At 37.6% G+C, this 25,354-nt stretch overlaps 1 protein-coding gene across 1 annotated transcript in view; it reads right to left on the bottom strand.

The window, feature by feature from the left end:
- Nucleotides 1-25,354, bottom strand: part of PTPRC (protein tyrosine phosphatase receptor type C) — a gene marked incomplete in the record, with an annotated part of 131,341 nt that overhangs the window by 69,297 nt on the left and 36,690 nt on the right. Inside the window, 1 exon segment of the mRNA XM_027774549.1 lies at nt 1,126-1,158. Within this exon segment, the coding sequence (XP_027630350.1) occupies nt 1,126-1,158 (33 nt within the window).

The following is a 25,354-nucleotide window of genomic DNA, read 5'->3' as shown; positions in this document are numbered from 1 at the left end:
CTTCTCCATGCATACTGTCAACCATATGACTAATCAGGAAATAAGTAATATATATATAGCAATAACATTATATAAAATAAAATAAATAAGATAAAATAAAATGTTTACGTGATATTATCTTTAGCCACATGCAATTTAATTTTTCTCTCTTTTAAATTATTTATGTTTAATTACTATACATTTTTACAGTATAGTATACAACATGGTTTTTCCCAGCATGAATATAGTGCATATTAGTCAGTAAAAAGACATTACCATATACATTGTTGTCAGCAAATAACTTCATTTTTGTGTCAATTAAATGTATTGCTTGTTTTATCCCTGTCCCCCCTCCGCCTATTGTCTACCCCTTACTGTCTCTAGTATTCCAGCTGCCCTCCCTGCTATTATACCTTCCAGTCTTTCTATTTCTGCTACAGAGCACAGACATTCGGAATATATTGAGTGGGGACATACAAAGCCTGTCTTTCATAGTCTGGCTTTCTTTACTGAGTATGAAATCTTCCTAATTTTTCTCTCTTAATTTGCATGTAGTACATATGAATTTATTTAAAACATCTTCTCATTTAAATGTATTTATCTCACAATTAGGACACTTGTTCAGACTATTAATTTAGTGATGCTGGTAGAGTTTAGACATTATTATTTAGACATTACTATTATTAAAAACCTCAAAGCTCTTGCATGCCTTTAAAAATAGCAAATTACTCTTAAAAAAATGATGTACTAATGTACAGACTATTTCGATTTCTAATTCCCCAACCTGTTTCGATTTCTCTAATTTCTTAACCTAATTTTGGATTATAAAGTTTTTGTGATCTAACTTAAATTTATTTATAGTGTTAAAATTTTAGAAAAAGATTGGAATCCTGCCCTGTGATTTACTATCAAGTATAAGAAAGGTTATTGTTTATATATAATACCCAACTATATATACAAATTTAATTTGTTCAGGTAGATACCAAGCTATATATCCTATGAGAAGAAATTTCAAAAGCAAGAGAATGTTGAGAACATTTAATGATTAAAAGATATGTCCCTAAAAGTGATTTCATTGAATAATAACAGAAAATTCTATCAGCATTAAATATATAAACTTTGCAGCAGAAAATAAATAATTCTTACCAGGAGCAGGTGTAGTAACTCCTGATATTTGCCCTGTAAAAAAAGAAAACAAAATTCTCTTAGAAGGTTTAAAATTTTCTTACATAAGCATGCAAATATACATCAGAAGTTTATATATAGATGAACGCTGTGTTAGTACATTCACAGAGTGATGATTTTCAGTATCTTTTATCTGAGTGAAATTATCATGCTATGTTTACAAACTCCAAGTATGTCAAAATCATGTTGTTATTATTTGACTTTCAAGGCAAAATGAAAAAAAAAAGATAGACTAGAAGAGAAATATTGAAATATTGGGATTAATTTCAACTCTGCAAAATTATTTGTAAAGACTTTTAGAAAGACTGTTTTAACATATGCATTTATTTATTTAGGTAATTATTATTCATTGAGCATCTGCTATGTGCTAGACAGTATGCAGCATGAAAAATGACCAATGGAAATCTCCTGCCCTCAGCAACTCTCTCACAGAAGCACATCAGTGAATCGTCTTACATAGACTTCCATGATTGGTGGCTGCCTGGTGAAAAAGGTGTTAGAGAGGGTTTCTTGCATGCATGTAAGCCATGACCTAGGATTAATTACACAAAGCTAGCTTAGTTCCAGAAGAATATAATGTTGGAGTTTATTTTACTGGCTTTACTCACTGGAGAGATGCCTTTAAGGAGCAGTCTAATGGAGAAGTATTTGAATTTTACATTACTCCTTTTGTTAAATAGAAAACGGATTATCAGAAGGCAAAACTGAGGACAGAAAGATTAGGAGACAAAATTGAAAGCAAATGAGAAAGAGATGATGTCCTACATGAGAAAAATGGAACTCTAAAAGAGAAGTTGGAGGGAGTTTGTGAAACACTTAGGAAGGAAGTGAGGATGGGGAGAGTGAATGATAAGAAAAACATTTGGATCCGTAATGTAATGAACCAGGAGGTAGATTGTGTAAATTTACTGAGTTAAAGAAGAGAGAGAGAGAGAGGGAGAGAGAGAGAGAGAGAAAGCAGGTAGGAGGGGAGAATTTGTTGTGCCTGAGCAAAAGTCCACACAAAAATGTTTAATACTGGGACCAACAGTTGGGTATTGACTCTGTCACTGGACTCCCATGTAGTTGACCCCGGTTCAAGTCCCAGACCCAGTGACTTAAACTCACTCCGGGAATGAGTGTGTGAGTGTCCGAGATCCTGAGAGGAGAATGGAGGAGAAAGGATTGCAGCGTGGCCATTTCCCCCTGGGGGTTGATTTCTCACTTTCTGTCTTTCTGTCTCTCTCTGTCCTTCTGCCGAGTGTATGCACCCTGTATCAAAAGCCTCTCCAAAATAAAACACACACAGGAGTAAAATGCTTAATACTAATTGGATGTAAAGGATCATAGCTCAAGAGATACATCTCATGGAAACTATAAATCAGCATATCTCTGGGTAGTGCAGACAGGGAGGTACAAAAAGAACTCCAAATTGGAGCATAAAATAGATTTCTGAAGCTAAATGAATATTAAGGAGTGGGCCAGCAAATAGGACTGAATTTTCCAAATGGAAGCCTACCAGAGTAAACAGTAGAGGGCGCTGCCAAGGACGAAACGGTTGAAGTCAAATAACGTGGTGTAAAGGGGGTGGATTGGACAGCCTCACGGTCCTAGTGGGAGCTGGATTCAGTCTCCAGGCAAGTGAGATAAGCTTCCAGTCCCCATCTTAGTAACGACCATGTGAAAGCCTGTAGAGTTCTATTCCAAATGACAGCAAATTGAGTTGCATAAAGGAATCAAGCACCAGGTGGATGGATTGGCTGGTATTTCAGGTGCCTTCTTGCCTTGAGATTTTATTTTCTGAGATCTAACTGATCCGAAAACATTTTCTCCCATCAAAGATATCTGGCCCAGTGCTCTTCAATGACATTCCCTGACTTATTATTAGAATGAAATGCATTTTTGACATATATAAAAATCTATATTTTTACATAATACATATTTTTGTTATACCTATATTATATATGTAATATATGTTTTTGTTACATTTTATATATATATATGTTATTGAAAAATTCATGACACATTTTTACATAGAAAAAAATATATCATAACTTTTCTGATGACCCAACAGTAACACAACTGATGGGTGACAAATGACTACCAAAATGTTTTTTATTTTCTCAAATTTTTCTCTTTTTTCATAATAATTCATACTTGAGTATTGTTTTCAACGTACATTGTTTTCACTCTCGTCTCTCCCCTTTATAATCAGCTTTTATCTTTCTATCCTATATAAATTATTATTTTTATTTTCCTACATATAGCTTTTTCTCTTCTCTCATTTGAGTTTATTTCTTTCTAAATTAAATTCTTAGAATGGTGTTGATTTGTCAAAGAAATAATAAGAAAAATGAAATATTAGTATGCAGTAAATAATAGCTATCACATTTTAAATTAAACAAAAATATCCTTTAAGGTCATTGCTTATAAAGAATAGAGCATCTAGCCGAAGGTAAAATACCCATTTGCTTTGAATGTAAGCTCACATTTCATACACCACTTCTCTCTTCTTTATCTGAGAAATATATAGATTCTTAAATATCTAAAACTATTTCAATACATTCCTTCTTATATGGACATATACTTTTTTTTTTTTGGGGGGGGGAGAGATTTTCACTGTAGGGCACGTGCGCTCGCCAGACAGACAGAGAGAGACATTAGAGACAGAAAGCGAGAAATCACCCCCCAGGGGGGATGGTCACGCCGCAATCCCTTCTCCTCCATTCTCCTCTCGGGATCTTGGGCACGCACGCACACGCGCCCGGCGTGAGTTTTAAGCCACCGGGTCCGGGACGTGAACCGCGGTCGACTACGTGGGAGTCCAGCAACATAGCCATTACGCTAACTGCTGGTTCCCTATGGACATATGCTTTTGTGGAATTTGAAAATAGTTAATGTTGGTTACTAGTTCAATAAATAGTTTTTGTCTTGCTGGGATGCTCTTAATGCTCAGTTCAAGCATATTAAAGGCAAGGTCCTTGCTCTGGAAAAGTCTATAATCCATGAGACATATTATATATTATCTACTAGTCTGCAAAGACATTAATTCATGGTGCACCTGGTTAAGAGAAATAATTATAACTCCTTCCATTAGAGAACAAAAAATATTATTTAACAAGCCAAGGACGAGGAAGAAGAAGCAGTAGTAGCTAAGAGTCTTATATACAAGTAACTGATATGGAATGGCTGAGAATTTTGAACATGAGTAAATGCAAAGGAGAAATCAAATAATAGCTTTTGAATGACAATAGCCTTTGTAGAACCAAGGAGCAAGCATTACAGGTTCTCACAAGGAGACTGAAGTTTTTCCTAAGAGGGATGGAAGTCATTCGGTCAGTGAAGATAGAGGAGAAATCAAAGAGAAATGCAATGACACACACAAAAAAGGAAAGTTAATGTTACCAGCACCGTCTCCACTACTAATTCTTTTCTATCAGTCTGTTTATTAGCTTGTCACCACTAAAGTATGCAGCACAAATAACATAGAGCATTTTATAAAAGGAAACTTAATTCATCAGATATTTACCAAAGAAATGAGAAAATGAATGCTGAGACAATATAGAAAACTATTTCTTTTTTAAAGAAAAACATTGTGAATACAAGAGGAACTATATGCAAGAAATGTTTCTAGTCAATGCACTGTTCCTCAGACTTCATAGGTGTGTGAAATGTCCCAGAGAAAATAAGCTAATTCCAAGTGATTAAAAAGCAATGATTTTTTTTTAAAGGAAATACGCGACGTGTAATATTTTTATCTAAGTTCTGAAAAGGATAAAAGGTAAATGCGTGGAACAGAGGAAGTGATTTCTAGAGATTTTCTTTTAAAAGAGTAATTCAGAAGTGCTATGTTACTGTCTTAAGTTGCTAATGTTTATTGAGTGTCACTGGGTGGCAGGCACTATTCTTTCCTTGTCTTTTTTCTCTTAAGTATCACAACAACCCTAAGGACCTTAGAAAAGTCAAATGTCTGGGTCAGGTTCTCCTGGCAAGTATAGCTCGTCCAGGCTTGAGCTGGAGCCTGGGGGACTCTGCAGGAGCTGCTCTCAACACTCAGGCTTCCCACTTCTCTCATCAGCTTGCCCTCATACCCTTTCCTCTTCATCTTAACTTTTCAGCATGGAAATTCTTTTAGTCAATGCTTTGGGTTCAATAGAGAGTGGTGTTCATTAAAATCTCATATTCTGTTTTTTTTTTTTTTTTTTTTTTAAGCATCTTAATTAGGATTCATCTGTAGAGTAAATAATAAGTAGTGCTACAAATATTCAAATGACCTCGTTCCTAAAAGTGGATACTCGGATTAAGTCATAATTTGCTGAGTTAATGCTCTCTGCATGGAACAGACAATATCAGAGAAAACTCAGAGGTAGGTCAATTTAATTTTCTACAGGAAACCAGCCAAGCTATGGTAACATCACGCAAAAATCTTACATTTCACACACTTCTTACTTAGCTGTGAGGAGCTTTCTGCACTTTGGAAATAAAATAACATATACAAGGGATGACTTCAAATAGTTTGTGGAAAATGGAATGAAACTATGAGTTTATGTTGATGCAAACAGGAAATTGAAATCTATGTATAGTTTTTTCATAATTCCCATTTTCCATGAACTTTTTGAGAATATATATATATGGAGAGAGAGGGGGTGTACAGGGGAACATGTGTATAAATGATGGCTCTAATCATGGCTCTGTATTCAACATTTCCCCAAATCTTTAATGCAACGAACTTTAGCATCCCTTGAAAATGATATAATATTGAAAGACCCATCATGTTTTCCTTTCTTCTATGTACATGCTCACTTCTCATAGAGGCTCCCTGAATTAAATATGCATTTTTATATCTATTTATCTCAGAATATAATTCTTAATTCCTCCATTGAGTGATTTTTAGATTACATTAAAACATTGTAACATCTTATGTTTTATCTCATTTTCTTTATACGGTATTTCAAACACACACACAAACACATACGCTCTTATATTTTGGGAAGGAAATTCTAGAATTTTAACATCATTGTTTAGATTTAGTATAGAATAAAATTGCTTTTTCTCCTGGTCACAAAATTCCTATAAATAGATTTTCGGACTTGGTAACACTTTCAGTGAACATGATAAAATGACATAAAAACTATTTGGCCATCCAAAAAATCTTATAGAATCACTCTAAGGAAAAATTTAAAAATGGATAGCCACTACAACATTTAAGCCAATGACCTTAAAAAAAAATGTAGACCCTACAGCAATGCAACTCAAAATAATACAATTTCAATAAACCAGATTACATACATTTATGTTTTTTCCAAAAAATAAAAAAAATTTCTAAGTTTTTTAAAATCAAAATAAATTAACTATAGATTTAAAAATAAGAATCCTAAAAAGGTACCTCACATAAAACACTCTAGTTAAAAATGCATAACTTTTTAATAATTAAAGGACATGCCTCCCCAAAAATTGTGTAATGATTTCACATAAAATTAAGCAGTATGGGAACCAGCACATGACATAATGGTTATGCCGGGTTTGAGTCCTGGACCCAGTGGCTTAAATCTCCATCAGCACATGTGCATATGTGCCTAAAATCCCAAGAGAAGGGATTGGGGATTGCAGTGTGGCCATTGCCTCTGCAGGGTGGGTGGTGATTTCTTGCTTTCTGTGTCTCTGTCCTTCCCTTTCTCTCCAGTGAGTGCATGCACCCTATAGCAAAACACACAAACAAAAACTCTCTCTAAAAATAAAGGTAATACACTAACAAATACTTCTGCGGAGACTGTATTTACATAAGAAATAAGGTAGAGGGTAAATGGAGTTTCTTAAATTTTAGAGGCAACTATCCAATCAAATATAAGCGATAATTAATCAATGTCTTTATATCAGTCTTCTTTATATAAGGAATGACTTCAACTGTCTATCACATTTTGTATGTAAAGGCATTATCAAACATCTTTTTTTTTAGTTTATTACAGCGTCTCATGCACTTGCCAGAGAGAGAGGAAGTAAGAAAGCATCCCCCAAGGGGAATGGCCATATCGCAATCCCTTCTCCTCTATTTTCCTCTCTAGATTTTGGGTACACATGCCAACGATGGTGCCTACGACGTCTGTCAAGTCACTGAGTCAGGACTGGAATCACACAGTGAGCCATGTGGGAACCAGCATCTTAGCCGCCACCCACCTGGCTGGCCACAGAACATTACTTTAAAAATATATATAGCACACAATATATACATAGTTAATGTGAGGAGATTGCATCAACATAAATAATATTGCAATGTATGTAAACATATATAAATAATTCTAGGAAGCTGTGGAAGGTAGGTAATGAAAAATATATGAAATAGCAGAGAGAACTCAGAGGGCATATGAGCAAGGCTATGACAATACAGAGAAGGCATCAATTTTTTAAAAAAGTATTAACTGCATTGAGTTTTCTCTTCATCTTTATAAACAACACATCCAATACACCTGTGAAATAGCGCGTAGTAACATACATAATGTTTTCTATTAATTACAGAAATAGTTACTATTTTTCTAGGACAAAATTTTCTGCCCTTTTTTTACTTAGGCACCCTGTGTTTTCATTATTTAGGCCAAAGAACATTTGGAAATATTTCAGTAGGTGGCACCAAAGCACCAAAAATCTGTAAATGATCTAACCCCGTGTTCTTTTTCCCATTATAATCCTGTTGTGAATCACCAGTGGAATTGACTAGATACATTAAACAGATGAAAATGTAGATAACAGAGCACTTGATCTTCAAAGCCGTGTTATTCTAACACATGTATTGTTACCGAATTTACCTTTCCCAATATGTTTCTTTTATAACTCAAAATGTTTAAATGATTGCAAATCAAAGTTACCTTGAAGTCACACCCTTAAGTCCCCATCAGAGATTTCAGCAAAAAGTAGGAATCAATTTGAGTGAAAATGGCATTTCAAAGACCTACTTGGGCTTTAAATACCAACCATTCTCTACCCTGTCCCCCGCCCTCCCGTGAAGAAATGGTATGCCATTGGCAAGGGGTTTAAACCTGTCTAGTTCTGCAAATCTAGAAAAGGCACAAGGACAGAGAGTGAAATAGAATAGATGAAATAAATACTCCTTCTCAGCAGCTGGCCTACAATGAACAATGGCGTGTTCTGAAGGTCGAGTCGACACTCCTGTCCTCCATAACATACAGGCCAGACCAATGTGGACAAAGCAAATTAGAATAACAGAGAAAATAAGGGTCGGCACACCAGACATTCTCGACTTTCCTCTCCGTGTGAGGCATGATAACCATAGCACATCATAAAAATAAGAGGATTCTACTTTCACTTAGTCTGTAAACTACGGTCCATAGTCAATAAACCAACAAAGTAGATCAAATTAAGAAGTAATTATGGAGTAAGCATTCTGTGCAAGAGGCAAACCAGATATGATCAGGATTTCAGAGAACCCCAGGAAGTAGCTGCTCCCTCACTCGGTGACTATCACAACGATGGCTGCAGTGGACTGAAATGTTACTGTGGTTCCGACACTGCACACACCTCTTTCTCCCTGTGTTTTTCATTCAATTATCCAGCAAGCCAGTGAACTCGCAATTATTTTGTCCTGTTTTTTAGTAAATAAAACAGAGACTGAAAGGAAAATAGCTCACAGCCACACACTGAGGAAATGTCACATTTGCGAGTTTAATAGTACTTTTCTTACTCTTAGGCAGACTTTATTTGCAAACAATGGTTGTATTATTACAATGGCTGGAACTCATGAGTAAAATGGATGCTGTTTATGACCAGAAAACAACTGGAGGTTTCTACTCCTGTAGAAATGCAGACAATGCTGATACCTGTAGACAGTTACTTCATTTGCTCTAGAAGGACGGTAAGTCTCAGTGAGCTTCAGCACCTTTCTCACTTCATTCATTCTAGTCAAGGCCCATGAATTTACGAGTTCCACCAATGACCAGAGAACTCCGACATACGTTTTCTTGGTTTTCACACCTAAATTCAAATGGGCATCCAAGAAACACTAGATCAAAAACTCTAACAAGAAACACTGTGATCAAGATAAGCAGAACAGGAATTTGAAATAAGAGACAATGAGAACAGAAGCAATGATAAAAACCAGCTATAATCCACTTCTCAGAAATAAGGTGACATTGCGTTCATGAACAAAGAACAGAGGTTACAAAAAGCAACACTTGAAGATAAGAAAGGAAGGCTATAGATACCAACTAGAATCCATAAATAAATAAATAAATAAATAAGGTGTACAACAAAATACTCCATTTAAAATGGCAAGGTATTTTTTAAATTTTATTTATTATTTTTTATTTTCAATTTGTTATAGGGGGCGTGTGCTTACCAAAGAGAGAGACAGAGAGAAAGGGAATGTGAAAAAGCAGGCCATCAGCTCTGGGACTTGAACCTAAGTCAGCCATGTGAGAGTCCTGTGTCTTAACTACCATGTCACCTGCTGGCCCCATGACAAGATATATTAAAGTGTTTGTATTTCCACCCAGAAAGCAGGAATCAAGGGAGAGGGAAAAAGTGTGAAATGATCTGTCCTTACTAAAGGCCTTATCATGCTACTGAAACTTTCAAACTATATACATTCACACAGTTTTAGATAAAAGTACAAATACTAAGGGCATCAATATTTAAAATAGAGTTGAGGATAAAAAGAGCAAATGTTTAGAGCTTCTAGTTGGCATAAAATAAAAATAATTATTTTTAAGTATAGCAAACATATCTTGCTGTCTTCCAAAGAATTATCACATAAATCACCCCATATTTTTTTCACTTGTGAGTGGGTGGCATGCACATGCACTTCTAAAACTAGGCACATAGTTTTAGGTCTCACATTTTTCACTTCAAATATTATGTTATCAACTTCAGGCATGTTGATTGACTGGACAAATAATAATAATTTTTTAAAAATATTAAGGCTATATGACCATCTATAAAAAATTTATTATAGAGCCAGCAGATAGGGTAACAATTATGTCACTGGACTCCCACATGGCCTGAGGTTCAAGTCCCAGACCCGGTGGCTTAAAACTCACGCAGGGTACGTGTGTGTGAGTGCCCAGCATCCTGAGAGGACAGTAAGGGAGAAGGGACTGTGGTGTGGCCATCCTCCCTGGGGGGTGATTCCCCACTTTCTGTCTCCCTGGTGAGCACACACACCCTATAGCAAAAATCTCTCTCAAAAAAAAATAATAATAATTATGTTGCCATTTTACTTTCTTAAAATATTTGCCAATAATTCAAGGGGAGGGAAAAAAAAAACACAACTAGATTATCATTTCCTGTGTAGTAAAAACTAAACTGAAGTCTTTGATTTAGATTCACATATCTTAAAATGTCCCACAGTCAAATTTGTTTCAGAATCACTTCATACTACACATCCCATGGAGAGATTTACGGAGTGTGTTAACATATTAGAGGCACAGGGAAATTCAGATAGCTTTGTTTAACCCAGAATCTCCCCAAAGCATTTGCCACAAGCCCGTTTTTTACCATGGACATACAGTAGACATGTTTGTGGGACATGACCTCTATAGAACTATGGAACTATGATGTTCCTGAGAACACAGCTTGGGAAATTCTGGTTTGTAGTGGTCACAGATGACTGCATAACATACATGAAAGTATAATCAGTATGATAATCCTGATTAATACAATATATCAATCTTGGATTTCTACCAATCCTGGGTGTATAGTCAGATTAAAAGTACAGATTCCTGGACTTTGCTTCTGGCACTTCATTTTTTAAAATTTAATATTTATTTATTAATGTAACAATTGTCACAAGGTGAACTGTCAGTGCATGATGGAGATTCTGTTCAGTAGGACGTGGTGTAAGCTGATCTGTGCATGTATTTTCTTACAGATCTGAGGGCCATCAGGATGAGGGATGAGGGGAAGCTGCTTCCTTACTCACAAATTCTTTTAAAACAGTTCTCAGGGGACCAGCAGGTCACATGGTGGTTAAGGCACTGGACACTCCCACATGGCCGACCAGGGTTCAAGTCCTGAATCTAGTGACTTGGTTTCTCACTTCCTCTCTCTCACTCTCACCCTCTGTCTCTCTCTGGTCAAATTAAAAAATAAATGAATGAATAAATAAAATAAAATAAATAATTATTTTTTAAAAAGTTCTCAAAATAGGTTTATTCCCATATTCACAGTCTTTTTGTTTCCTATGAAATGTCTGTTTTCATTTATTTAAATCTTATAAATTATTATACATTATATACTATATATTACATATATAGCATATCATGTGAGAAGATATATATAATATATAATATATAATATATAATATATAATATATATATAATATATAGTATATATGTGAGAAGATATATTGGGTCCTCGGAAAAGTCATAACTCATTTTTGCATAGAAAATCATGAAAAAATACATCATGAGTTTTCTGATGACCCAATAGTATATATATGTGTATATATATAAAATATATGTAAAGTTCATGGAAAGCACATACTGTGGAAACAAATGCATGAATTTCAAAAAATGTTTGCACTCAAACTCATACTTCTGTTTTTCCACAAACCTTTTGAAGCACCCTTGAATCCCTACTTATAAAGCACACTTCAAATAGCACCAGCTATCCAAGTACATTAACCCATTAGTAAGTTCATGTTTCGAGCTTTGTCTTCCTCTAAGACAGGGTAAGATGGTAGTCAAAGGAATCCAGTGAGCCACCAAAGGATATTTGCATGAATGTGAAATGTTGCGTGTCCTCAGGACCATTAATAAAATCCACTGTTTAATCAGTTGCTACTACATGGATGGCACTGTGTTAAATAATGTTACACATTATTTTATCTGATCATTACAGGACCTCCCACAAAGTAGATAGCATTACATTTTTTTCCACAAAGGAAGGATCAAAAACATAAATAAATATATGCTAAGGTAAAAGAGCTTGTAGCTAAATGAGTTTAGATTGAAATGCACATGTCTGAATTTAAGAAGCTCCATACTGGTTCAGTTACACTGTGCTAGAAGGGGCGAACAGTTAGCGCCGAATCCTGTATTTGTGCTAACGAGCTATCAGGGGCTCAGCAACGAGTCCAGTGTCCCGTATGTGATCCCTCAGAGGAGATCCAGAGAATCACGCATCAAACTTCACTGTTAAAAGTGCCAATTTCTGGATGATGACTGTAGAAGAGCTAGAATTCTATTGTTCCGGGTACAAGGAGAACCATGGGCAAGCAAGTGACAAATGAGAACAATGGTATGAGCGTATCTGTCCCGACAGAGTTTACTCAAAACCTCAAGGAAGAAAAAATAGTAGAATGAGCTTAAAACTGTTATGCTCTCATTGTATTCACATTTAAACAAAACAAACTAAAGCTTCTGCTGACCGAATCTATACCTTACAAAAGTGAGGTGAGGGCGTAAATGGAGGAGTGAGACACCCACTAATTTCTTCCCAGTGCTTCTTGATGAAAACTCTGAAGAGAAACACTTTCAAAGTCATTAAAGAAACCCAAGCCTAATGGGCAAATCCTGCTTTCAGGTAGAAGAGGTTTTCAACGTGTTGTTCTCACAGGACTGCTGTTTGCGCAGCTGAAAGCTAAGAGCAGTGTCTTGACTGCCCTTGTGGTTTCTCCTCTTCGGTGTACTTCTGTTTTTCGTATGCTAAGGCTTTATAGGAAAGGAAGAGGTGCAGATCATGCGGTTAAGCACACAGGCGCTTCCACATGGTGCAACGAGTTGCCATAGCACCAGCATAATGAGCCCCCTCGCAGGGTTAAAACCGCAACTTCTCTAGCTTGTGTGGAAGCTGCCTGGTTAGACATTGAACTGCTAGGAGACACTGAACTTCAGATTGAAGTGTCTGCTTTGCTGAACATGTATCTGAGTGCATTTTCAAATCAATGTTTATTTGTAGTCTTAGGTGTTTTATTTATTTCAAAAGCACTTCATCTTGAAAAATACTTGCGAAGGATAGTTAATGAGAACAAAAGTTTAACATCATCTTGTCTTTGACCATTTAAAAGGCATCCTCCCTTTAGCCAGCAGTTAAATTTTACTTAATTCATTTTCATATTCAAACTAGGTGAACATAGATTACAAAAATGAAAAGTAAGACACCTGTTTACTTACACATAGAATTCACAGCTCAGCCATGGTGGCTTAACCTGTTAAGTCCATGCTACTTGGGAACTGGGGCCACAGGGAGGCCCCGGGTCCTGGCCCAACCTGAATAGGAGCCTGTAGTCCCAGCTAGCCAGGAGCCCGAGGCAGGAGGATTCCGACACAGTGAGAGCCGATCAAAAATCTCTCTCTATCCTGGTCTCTCTCAAAAGTAAATAATGAAAGTAAACATACATGTAATTGACATTTCTTTTACCTTGAGATCATGAAATGGTCAAACTTCATCATGGCAGGGATATGTCACATTTATGAAGAGCACTTTATTGTCATGTATGAAATATTACTCTACCAGCAGGAAATGCTACTTCACACTTTTTTTTTTTTTTTTTTAGAGATTGTTTTGCTATAGGGCTTGTGCACTCACAGGAGGGCCTAAAAGACAGAAAGTGAGAAATCACTCCCCAGGGGGGATGGCCATGCCGCAGTCTCTTCTCCTACATTCTCCTCTTGGGATCTTGGGCACACATGCATATGAGACCAGCCTATTTCCAGCCACCTGTCAGGACTCAAACCGCAGTAGACCACGTGGGAGTCCAACACCTTAACCATTATGCCACTTGCTGGCTCCACTTAACACTCTTTACAAACAGACTAAACTAAATGAACTGAGTGACTTCCTTAATATCACACTTAGTTCCATGCAAGAAAATGCTAAAAAGGGATATGCTTTAAGGACATTTTTCTGCCTTGTCCTGTTACCTGATACCCATTAGCCTCGGTTGGTAACAGTTTCCCATTCGGAGCATTTCTGCCAATTGTCCTATGTTTGGACTGAATAATTGCCTTGTAAGAAATATTAGAAATGATATATTAATATCCACAAATAATAAATCTTTAAAAGAGACATGAGACTCATTAACTTAATTTCTTTGAAAATACTCATATTGGGCCAGTTCTTCATGCCTTCCTATAGCATTCTCTGTCTTGGATAAAAAAGAAATAATTTATTCAATGCCCACATTATCATCTATGATCCCCATCATGTTCTATGTAATGTGCTATTACTCTTATTTTGCAAATGATGAAATGAAGACAAAGGTAGTTTAAAGAAATGACTTCAAATATAGAGTCAGTGAGTGACAGTGCAGAAACTCAACCCAGGTCAAGTGACTCCAAGGCTCCTGCATTTCCTGTTAACTCTATAAAGCTGCCTTCTGGGAATACAGGATTTGGAACATTCACGTCACATCATCCTCCTGCTCTTTGGTACCCAATGGTTGAATACCTGTTATCTGGTGTCTGTCGCTCCCTTTCCATCCCACTGCCTTTACCCTTGTCTAAGTTCCCATGTCCTATGTCAATAACCCCAACACTCAGTTTTGAAATTGACAGCTTCCTCCATCCCTTCCCCATGCCTGCTGGACACTACCACATCAGTCTACTTTTAAGGTAGTGATTTTTTCTATTAGGAGACTTCAAGCTCTTGACTAGCAACTTTCCTCGGTACCTCCTTCATTGAAGATTATAATATCTACTCCCAGGGCTGTTATGACTATTAAAGAGGATATTGTTTGTAAAACCCTGACTAAGTAGCTGAGGAGCTCAGTAAATCATGGTCATGACTCTGCCATCACGATCAGGACAATCACCTTGAGGCATTCTGACTTGTTGGCTTGATTTGCTTCTTAACGTCATTGGTGAAATCAACATTCCTTATATCCTACATAGCGGTTAGTTTATGGGGAAAATATTTTTACTTTTAATTTTAATCTAGTTTCTGTCCACAGTAACAAAACTTTGAGCAATATAATTTTGAAACTCATTGTAAGACACAGCATGTGTAAGTCCTCATTTCATAAGACAGTGTTGCATTTCCTCTTGGCATTTCCATGTACCTTTGAATTCCCATATGTGTGCATCTATACCAATGAAGAGCAAAACACAAACCTATACCCAGAAGTAGAAATACTTGTGTTGAAGAGAGAACTGGACTTTGCAGAAATACCTGTATTGCAGAAAAAGTTGGACTTTTTATTGTACTCAGACCAACTGATTTTGAATCCTAACTCAGTCAATTATAACCCTGAGCAGGTTAAATACATTTGTGAGCTCTAATTTCCCTGTCACTGGAGCCAGAATCATCATACCTAGTACATGCATGGGTTAATATGGGGGTTAGATAAAAGTAAAACTTGCAGAGGGCTTCATAGAATGCATGGCAGGCCCACAGACAGTGCTGCATAAATGTTCATTACAGTTAACACCAGACTATCCCTCCGCCTTCTCCACTGGGTGGCCATCATGGTAGCTGTTCTCAAATGGGATGCAGGAATCCAGTGATAGTTTAAACTTCTTTTTAAGTTTCATTTATATATTCAATCCCATACGTCACTTAGTTTGTAAAGTGAGTGTTCCAACAGGAATCCATTTCTCACCAGTCCAGTAGGGGATACTTTACATGCTATCATCAACAGATACTTCTTAAGAGGCTATCAGGGCTGAGCCATCTCTTCTTCTAATTGCCATACAAAATCCCATTTCATTGCTAATTATGAGTGAGATGAGAATCTAAACATGCCTGCTGTCTTGAAACCTGACTTCTGCACGATTCTTGTGTGATTATGCAACTCATGCAGAGCAAGGAAGCAAAGAATCTGAGTCTCATTTGGTAGCCTTTACTGTGCTCTTAACATGGATGCACTTCATGCATTTGATGCTGTGTTTTATCCTATTCCTGCCGCACTTTTCCCCACTCCGTGGAGCACTTTAAAAACCTGTTTTGATAAGCAAGGCTTATGAGTGACGATAAAGATGCTAACTCTCAAAGCCATGTGATTTCCAACAGCCAGTCATCTCAAAGTGTATCTGTGAGAGGTGATAAGAAGAGCTGCATGGCACGGGTTCTGAATTTCAGGCCTCTCCTCAAAAAACTGATCTGGGTAATGCCAGTGCTGTACAATCTTGGGGACTCCAGTCCTGGTAATTATTCAGAAAGCTAATTCAAAATCCCCTCCCTGACTGGTATAGACCGAGCGTCTGTTTCGTAAGCTTGATCATTGTACAAAAGATTTTCACATATTTTCTTTCCAAGTTCTTGTTCAGATTACTATTCCTCCTGCTGATTGGCAGAGATATTCCCAATGGTCCAAAGAACACTTTAGGCTGAACCAGCGCCAAAGTAGTTCCTGTGTTCAAACCTCAGAAGACGGTTCTTTTAGGCCTGGGTCCTTGGACTGTCCAGAACCACCCTGGGCACTTATACTACACATCAGTATTTCATCTATTGAATGAAATCTGGTTTGACTCAGTTGAGTTATTTATAACAACAGTGACCTGGAAACAACAGTTACAAGTCCTTCAGCAACATTTGGAGAAGAGGCACGTATTGATAGCAGCCTAAGAAACACCACTCACTTCTGGTCCAGTTTTCCTTTCAGCCATTTCTTTCATTGATTTCTAATGTTAATGTGCACATTCAAATTCCACACGGCACCCATAGCCTTGATTTCTGAGGTTCAAAGATAGGGATGATATTTGGGATATTAGCACAGTTCTGGAATAATGCTGCTGATATTCTCCAGTTATCTTTCTAAACAAAATTAGCAACCACAGCCAAAAGTTCCAGGAAAGTAGTTCCTGGTCTGATAAAAGTGGATATTAAGTAAAGAGGTTACTTCTCTTTTGTAATAAAGAAAGCTTCCAGGGAAAATGGATTCTACCTTTTCAAAATATCAGTTCACTAACACATTTTTATAACCTCTACCCATTTGATAAAGATACATTTTTGTATGTCTGATGTATGGTAAAAGAAATTCAGTCCTTGACTCAGCCTGACATTTAATGACATAAATAAAAGAACAAATGAGGGCTAAGATTCCTTGTGGGAAATATTATGAAGAATGTGCAGATTAACCCTTGTTGCATAATTTGTCTCTTTATAATAATCTAATCCAATTGATCCCAGTCATGAAGAAGGTCAGGCTCAAATTACATACGTTCTTATTAGCAGTAGTTGCATATTATCTGTAGCATATCATCCGTCGCAAATTATCTCTTAAAAAGAGAGTAAAACTGGGATCAGCAGTTAGCATAATGGCTATGTCACTGAACTCTCATGTAGCCGACTGTGGTTCGAGTCCTGGACCTGGTAGCTTAAATTTACACCGGGCACGTGTATGTGCATGCCCAAGATCCCAAGAGGAGAATGGAGAAGAAGGGATTGCAGCATGGCCATCCCCTCTTGGGGGAAGGGGGTGATTTCTTGCTGTCTCTCTCTGTCTTCCTGGTGAGCACATGCACCCTATAGCAAAAACCTCTCCAAAAAAATAAATAAATAAATAAATAAAAGAGAGAGAGAGAGAGAGAGAGAATAAAACCTAACTGTTAGTAATGAAATAAAGATAAACTTGAGCCACATTTAATGAGAAAGCTTTGGGATTTTTTTCTATAATAAATATATGTTTGTAGTCTATCTCGTCCCTCAACAAAATTACATTTCTTTTAAATTTAGATGTTTGTTTCTGGCCAAAATTAATTTTGTGTTGAAAAATGTTATCGGCATCTTCATGAAGTAATGAGATCTGATAAATATTCAAAAATTCTCAAGGATTACTACGTAATTTGTTACAATCATTGTTTATTTCGAATCCTTGAAATCAGGCCTTTGGATCAGAGAAATCTTTTAGGTAGGTAAAATTCACATGCTATTTGACTGTTAGTAACTTTTTAAAAGAATTATGCAAATGAATAGGGGCAATGATTAGTCTCTAAAAGTGGAGATTCTAGTAAAATAATCTTACAGCACGTGATATGAAGTAATTGTTTTGTAAATTAATAGATCCTTTGCTGTAAGCATGAGGAGGTCTAGAAGCATGTATATGATTGTATTAACATTAAGTATTAAGGTTTCTGTCTGCCTCACATGGGCCTGTTATTCAAATTGAGAGCCCAGACATGTAGTAAAGAAAGACGGCGTGAAGAACGACACAAAGTTCAAATCCAGGCTCTGCCTTTTATTAAGACGTAAACTAGGCCCTGAAAGTGAACTTTGCCTTCTTGTCCTATGACTGGGTGGATAAGTACTATCACACTGTGGTGTGGTGAAGATGAGAGATATGTTACATAAAGCACCAGACACATGGACAGCGTCCAGAATGCAGGCCACTGTTATCATGGCTGCCAACCCGAAGTAGGAACCAAGCAGTCCCAGAAGGGCAAATATTGGTTGAAACTTTCTCTAAGGGATCCCGTGCTCACAGATATTTGTAGAAGAGAAGCTCCGAGGTATGTTCAACCACATACATTTCCCAGAGAGGTGGTCGATGTGATAACAGATGAGGAAAGGTCTCCGTGCTCCGTGGAGCAGAGTGGAAAGCATGCTATTTACCGCCTCAGCTCTCTGAGCTCCAAGGTGATTGCGAACATTTAATCACATACTGGTAGCGATAATGTCAAGTACTCAAGCCAAAAAAACAAAGGTAGTTTCATGGGGCCAGCAGGTGGTGTGAGAGTTTAATCCCAAACCTGGTGGCTTGAAAATCACGCTGGGTACAGATGTGTGTGTGCCCAAAATCCCAAGAAAAGAATGGAGGAGAAGGGATTGTGGTGTGGCCATCCCCTCGGGAAGGGGGAGTGATTCCTCACTTTCCCTCTCTCTGTCTCTCTCCAATGAGTGCACACACCTTATGACAAAAACAGACGAAAACAAAGGTAGTCTCGATAATAAAATCTCCACATTTATGCCCAAGAAAATGTGAAAAAATTTAATTTGTACAGCAAACAAACCTAAATTCAGAGATATTCTATGAAATATCTGACCAGTAACTGCTGAAAAGTTTTCAAAGTTGTGAAAAAGAAGGAAAGATTGAAAACTGTCACAAACAAGAGGGGATTCAAAAGATGCAGGGAATAAGAGCAGTGTGGTATTCTGGGATGGGTGCTGTAGCAGAAAAACAGGTGAAATCCAAATTCAGACTATAGTTTAGTTAGTGATAGTGTTCCAATGCTTATTTCCTGGCTTTAACAAATGTCCTCTTTGACAAATGTTCATGTTAGAAGAAGCCGCCGAGGGAAGAGTAAATGGGGCTTCTCTATAGTATCTTCACAACTTTTCTGTAAGTCTAAAATTATCCCCCAAGTAAAAGTGGGTATTTTTAAAATGTTTGTTTGCAAATAGTTTAGAGAAAGATAAAAACACCTTTTTTTTTTTTTTTTTTCAGCTCTTAAATTGAGTATTTTTGAGACTGGGGCACTTTCATAGGTCACCTGATAAATGTTTGCAGTGACAGCCCCAGTCATACAGTCATGACGTTGGGGATTAACATTACTAAAAAGGCAGTGTTATACATCCTGAAGGCTTAAGGAATTATAATAATTCATAATTAAAAGATATAATAACTTATATCTACCTATCTACTTAATGCTTGAAACTCTTGCTTTATAAAATCCCCTTTACTAGTAGCTGTGACCTATTCTGGTTTTGTTTTGTTTGTTTGTTTTCAGTTTTTCACTAGAATACACTGGAGAGAGATGGAGAGAGGAAAACTGAGAAGTTGCTTCTTGGGAGGGATGGCCACATTACAATTTCTTCTCCTCCATTCTCCTCTCAGGATTTTGGGCATGCATGTACATGGTTTAGTGTGTTTTTCAAGTTGCTGGGTCTGGGACTCAACTACACAGTCAGCCTTTGGGGATCTAGGGCCTTAACCACCATGCCACCTGCTGGCCCTGTTCTTAATGCGTGGATTGGAAATGCTCTCACTGTCACCGCTCCTTGTGACTTGTCAGCATCCATCATCTGACCAAAGGTCATGTGTGTGAAGGGCTGCTCTGAGTGCTCCTAAAAATGGGAGCTGATCTCCAGGCACAGAGACAGGGTCACATCACTGCTCGTGACAAGTAAGCAGATGCAAGGCGAAAAGGCTTTGGTCTTAGGATAAGTCTATATATTAAGCCAAAATACGTAATTTATCTCAAGAACTTTTTGATTGGTACTTTATGGTGCATCAAATAAATACACAAAAGCCTACTCATAAATTAAGGAAGGTTGTTTTTAGTCTTTTAGCACCAGATATATACATTATTCACCCATATGGCAAAATAGCTTAATTAAACAAATGTGGAGAGAAAAGTATATTATTATCAGTTGATAATTTCAAGTTCTTAAATTTGGCTTTGCTTTTTAAAATATACCAGCAATGTTTTTTAAAAAATGAAAAGCAAAAGACTTATCCTACTGCATTTCTGGAGTTCTGTTTCATTCTGTGAGTATATTATTCTTTGGTCTTTAATCATACTTTGTTTATTTTGCTAAGAGATTATTCCCTTAGTAAGGGAATAATTTACCCTTAGGAGAGTAAATGAAATCTTTCCTTTTTCTGAATAACAAAGTGGAGGTGGGACTATGCCTCTGTCATGGAAATAACTGAAACGATATCTTTTCATTTATTTAAAACAAGTACTCTTTTATTTATTCAATAAATATTATCAAATACTTATTATGCATAAGAGCTATTCGATACTGTAGATCCACCGTCCTTGGCTGCAAGCAGCGTACAGCCTAGGGAAAGCACATTGCATGCTTTCTCAATTGAGAAAGCAAAGCATAGTCACAATAAGCAACATATCCATGCACTTCGTACACTATGTATCAAACACTGCAAGCATTGCACGTCATGTATGTATGTATGTGTGCATGTTAGCTTCCTTGCTCACTGCTATCATACAATGTATGTGTGTTATCGATTCAATAATAAGTAACAATGGCATTCAATTTCTGAGTACCAGACAGGATTTAAATCCAGATGGTACAGCTCAGAGCTGCTTCTATGCATCACTAGACTATAACCACAGTACCACATACTAAGCACCATACTGTCCTACATCCTATAGAAGCAGAGGAAGAAGAGAGTCTAACCCATTCTTGGGGTAACAATAAGAGACTTTGAGAAAAACAGTAATGTCTAACTTCAGAAAGCCACATAGGAATTAAGCAGGAAGGGACAGTAGGTCTTTCAGAAAAAAGAATAGTGTGCTCCAGAGTTGAGAATCTGGTACATTTCAAAGAGTACAAGTTGTTCACCATGGCTGGAAAGCAAGACAGAAGTTAGAAAGGTGCCAGAAAAGATCGTGGAAGGGCATGGAATGGTAATGATGAAGGTTTAGCATCGACCTGAGGTGGCAGAGCTCTAAGTTGGTGAGTGCATAATGGAGCCTAGGGATGGAAAGCTGGAGACGAGGATGTGATAAGCAGGCTGTAAAATGCTTTTAATGCTGCCGAAATGGCTTCAAGATCAGCTCCGTGCACCGCAGTAATGTACACAGGAGAAGCTGGAACCCACATGGCAGCTGTGGGCCAAGTCCCTGGCCTGGTGAACCTGTAACACACCAGGCATGCATGAGTGCCCAAGATCCAATAGGCTGCAGGGGTAAAGGAAGGGGGTTGTGGTGTGAAGAGACCCTGCAGAAGGTCCTCTTCTCTCTCTCTCTTTCACATGCAGGCGCATACATTGTATTGTTTAAAAAAAAAAAAAAAGGTTTCAGCTGCAACTAATAGAAAAAAAATAATCCCAAACAGATTATACACTAAAGAATTTATTATTTCGCAGAGCAGAGTTAATTTAGTGGGTCCATAATGGTATCAGTGCATGATTGCTGCCACATTTTTGCTCTGACGTTCACAGGGTGTGGGTCTAACTGCGTCATGGTCTCACAATGACTGGGCGTCACAGTCTTATAAATGCCAACCAGTGGAAGAAGAAGGCGTGCGTCTGCCGTCTCTTTTTAAGACTAAGAGAAAGTTTTTCCAGATGCCCTTTATATCCCATGGGTTCAAATGGCATCACTACCTCATCGTTATGATTTAGGAGCTAACTTTTTGTTGTAGAGAGACAACAAGACCAATAGAACTTTAAGTCATGTGGAAAAGCATGAGTAGCTATATTAAATAAATCGGAAAGATTTCTTTTTTTAAAAGTGAAGGTCTCAATAGTAGGACCAAAACACAGAGGTGTGGGATTTCACAGTCTCAGAAGCTACTGAAGAAATACGAGAGGCCCACATCGGAGTTGCAGTAATAGAAGGAGGTAGAAGTGAATACTTAAGAGCTGGGAAGAATATGGACTTAATAATACTGAGCAACTTAATGCCAAGTTAAGAGAAAGACAGAAATTCTGGGTTTGGCTAGGCATGTGGTGGAAGCAGATATGATTTACAGACACAGGGAATCTGAGAGCAGGGTAGGTAGTGGAAGAAGATTTTGAGTTCACTTTTGTCATGTTGGATTTGAGATCCGGGTGGGCTACCACAGGGAGGTGGTTAGTACATAGCTGGAGAAATAGGTCCTTCATACAGAAAAGAGAGCAGAACTAGATAAATAGATGCAGACGTCGCCGACTCACAGACAACCAAGTAACCAGGGAGGGAGATGAGGCCCTAGAATGGAAAAGAGGTCGATGCCAACATTAAGGAGTCAGAGGAAGAGAAGTCAGAGGACTGAGAGAAATAAAAGTAGAGGTCGACGCCAACATTAAGGAGTCAAAGAAAGAGAAGTCAGAGGACTGAGAGAAATAAAAGAAAACTAAGAGGAGGTACTTTCATGTTTCATGAAAACCAAGGAAAGAATTTCAAAAAGAAGGAAACTGTCAACAATGTCAAATGACTCCGAGAGGCGAAGAGAAATAGGTGAGCGTGGTCTGTCGGATTTAACTTATTAGGACTGGGGGCAGGGAGGTGATACGGGTGTAGGATGTACACCATGTCAACACCGTGCTGGGAGAAAAAGCCCGAAAGTAGTGGGTAAGTGAACGGGAAGTCAGAGAACGAGACCGAGTCTAGAAAGAAGTCTTTTAAAATAGTTTGTGAAGCAGGAGAAGGTGATAGAGAGTACTAATTACGTAGAGGATTGGGGTGAGAGAAATTATTTATGGTTAATTGCTCACTATTAAAATGACTTCTGTCAAAATGATGTGTTGCCAACGATATCCATAAGTGGTTTTGGAATCTATGGAAGAAAATCTCTAAATCTTAAAAACAAGGTATCTATTTTTGGGGTATATTATATGCTAACTCTATTAGACAGTTTCTAAAAATGTGTGAGTCTTTACTTTTATTTCAAAATACTGAATGTGTCCAGGCTTATTTCGCGTTCCCTTTTCTATAGACTTTTCCAGTGTTGTTTTGTTTTGTTACTCATCTTTAAACCCCAAGCTAATCAGGTTTCATATGTAGGAAGCTGAATATATTGGGTCATTGGAAAGTCACGATGCATCATTGCATAGAAAAATACGTCATGATTTTCCCGACGACCTAATAGTTTCAGACCGAATAAAGTAACATAACAGCCAGAAATAGAAATATCTCTTCCTGCAGATTTGGCTCCCAGTTCCTTTCCTGAAATATATTCAGAAAAACCAACATTAGGAACATCCTATTCAGTGTTTTAAATTGAGTCTGTCATTTGGGCCCTAGTCAAGCTACAAGTATGTATTTCACGTAAGACCTAATTTACCAAATGTCTGTGTCACTATCAAATCTCCTGAAATAAGTATAAACATTCATCCAAAATGGGAGAAAATAGTACTTTTAAGCTTCACTTAGCATTAAAAACAAACAAACAAAAAACAAAACAAAACTGTCCTTATGGTTCTGAATTAAGATGCTCACAAAAGAAAACGAAAATTACTATTAGCTTTTTTTCTACTAAGATATTTGAGATGATGCTAAAGAAACACTTGCTTTGAATTCATTCTCTCTACAAATGTGCCTTTCAGAACAATGAGAACAGGAAGGAGAAGTGGGGGAAAGAGAGGCTGCAGTTGGGAAAAAATGACTTTATCATTTGGTGGCCTTTACTGCTCAAAGACAAAGCATGCTCTTCAGTTACAATAAAACCTTATTTTCCAAAATTTCTCAGTTGTATCTCTGTACAAATTATATATCCTTTACTTGCTTGTGGGAGAGAAGGGTTTTTGGAGTAGCTAACAGGAGACCTGAATCAGATCCTGACTCCTAATAAAATAGGCAAGTCGAGAATTCACCATGTTTTTGGTTTCCATATCTGTAAGATTCAGTAGTGGGATAGTTCTAGAAGGGTAAAACATAGTATGATGAGACGCCCTCATAATCTAGTGGTGAAGGTAGCCAGAACCCGCATGGCTGGCCACAATTCGAGTCCTGACCCCAGTGGCCAGGAGAAACATGCCAGGTGGCAGGCATGTGTTGCCCCAAATCCCAACAGATGGAGAAATGGAGGAGAAGGGATTGCAGCACGTCCACACACTATTGGGGTGCCTTCTTGCTCTCTCCCTCTCTCTCTCTCTCGTCTCTCTCTCTCTGCCTCTCCCTCTCTTTCTCTCTGGCAAATGCACACATCCTCTGACAATTATAAAAAGAAAACACAAAATGAAAATAATGTGAAGACTTTAAAAGTGAAGAAAACAATTTTAAAACAAAAAAACCAACATTGAAACTTAATTTATTATTTTTTCCAAAAGAAGTGGGTAGTTGTGTGAATCCACAACAGATTAGGTGGTAAGAGAAAGCCCATGGTACCAGAAACAGGGACAAAAGCATGAAAGGAGGGCACTGGTTGGGGGCATGTGGGTTGAGCTCCAGAAAGGGTGGCAGACAACCAATAGGGGCAGCGCCAGTCCGAGATAAAGAACTTTGCATGAGAATTTGGCGGCAGGAGAAACAACACCAGGTATTAGTCATTTCCAAACTTACTCTCAGCTCTACCACCGTTTGAACTCTGAGAATAAATGTGTTCATTTTTTGTGGTTACTACACAACCATGAAGATATTTCTTTGTATTTTTGCCTAATGTGCTAGTTTGGGGTACAGGGTTGAAATAGTATTTCCACCATGTTATCTGAACAGAAATCACTCTGCTGAAACTACTGAAACTGAGCTGAATCATACGAAATTTTTTTTGTGGGGGGGTGGATAATGACCAAATATCATCCATGTCATGCATTTCAGCCTATATGTTACATGTCACCTCCTGTGCCCTTGGAAATACTTTCTGATTAAACATCCCCTAGTTCTCAAATGGTCTTGCTTCTACTGGCGTGGCTAGAAGACAACTGGGTTTTTGTTAT

Source organism: Tupaia chinensis, unplaced genomic scaffold (genome assembly GCF_000334495.1).
Source record: "Tupaia chinensis unplaced genomic scaffold, TupChi_1.0 Scaffold000453_1, whole genome shotgun sequence".
Lineage (NCBI taxonomy): Eukaryota > Metazoa > Chordata > Mammalia > Scandentia > Tupaiidae > Tupaia > Tupaia belangeri.
The sequence above is the reverse complement of the archived record's forward strand: the minus strand, read 5'-3'. Positions and strand labels throughout refer to the sequence as shown.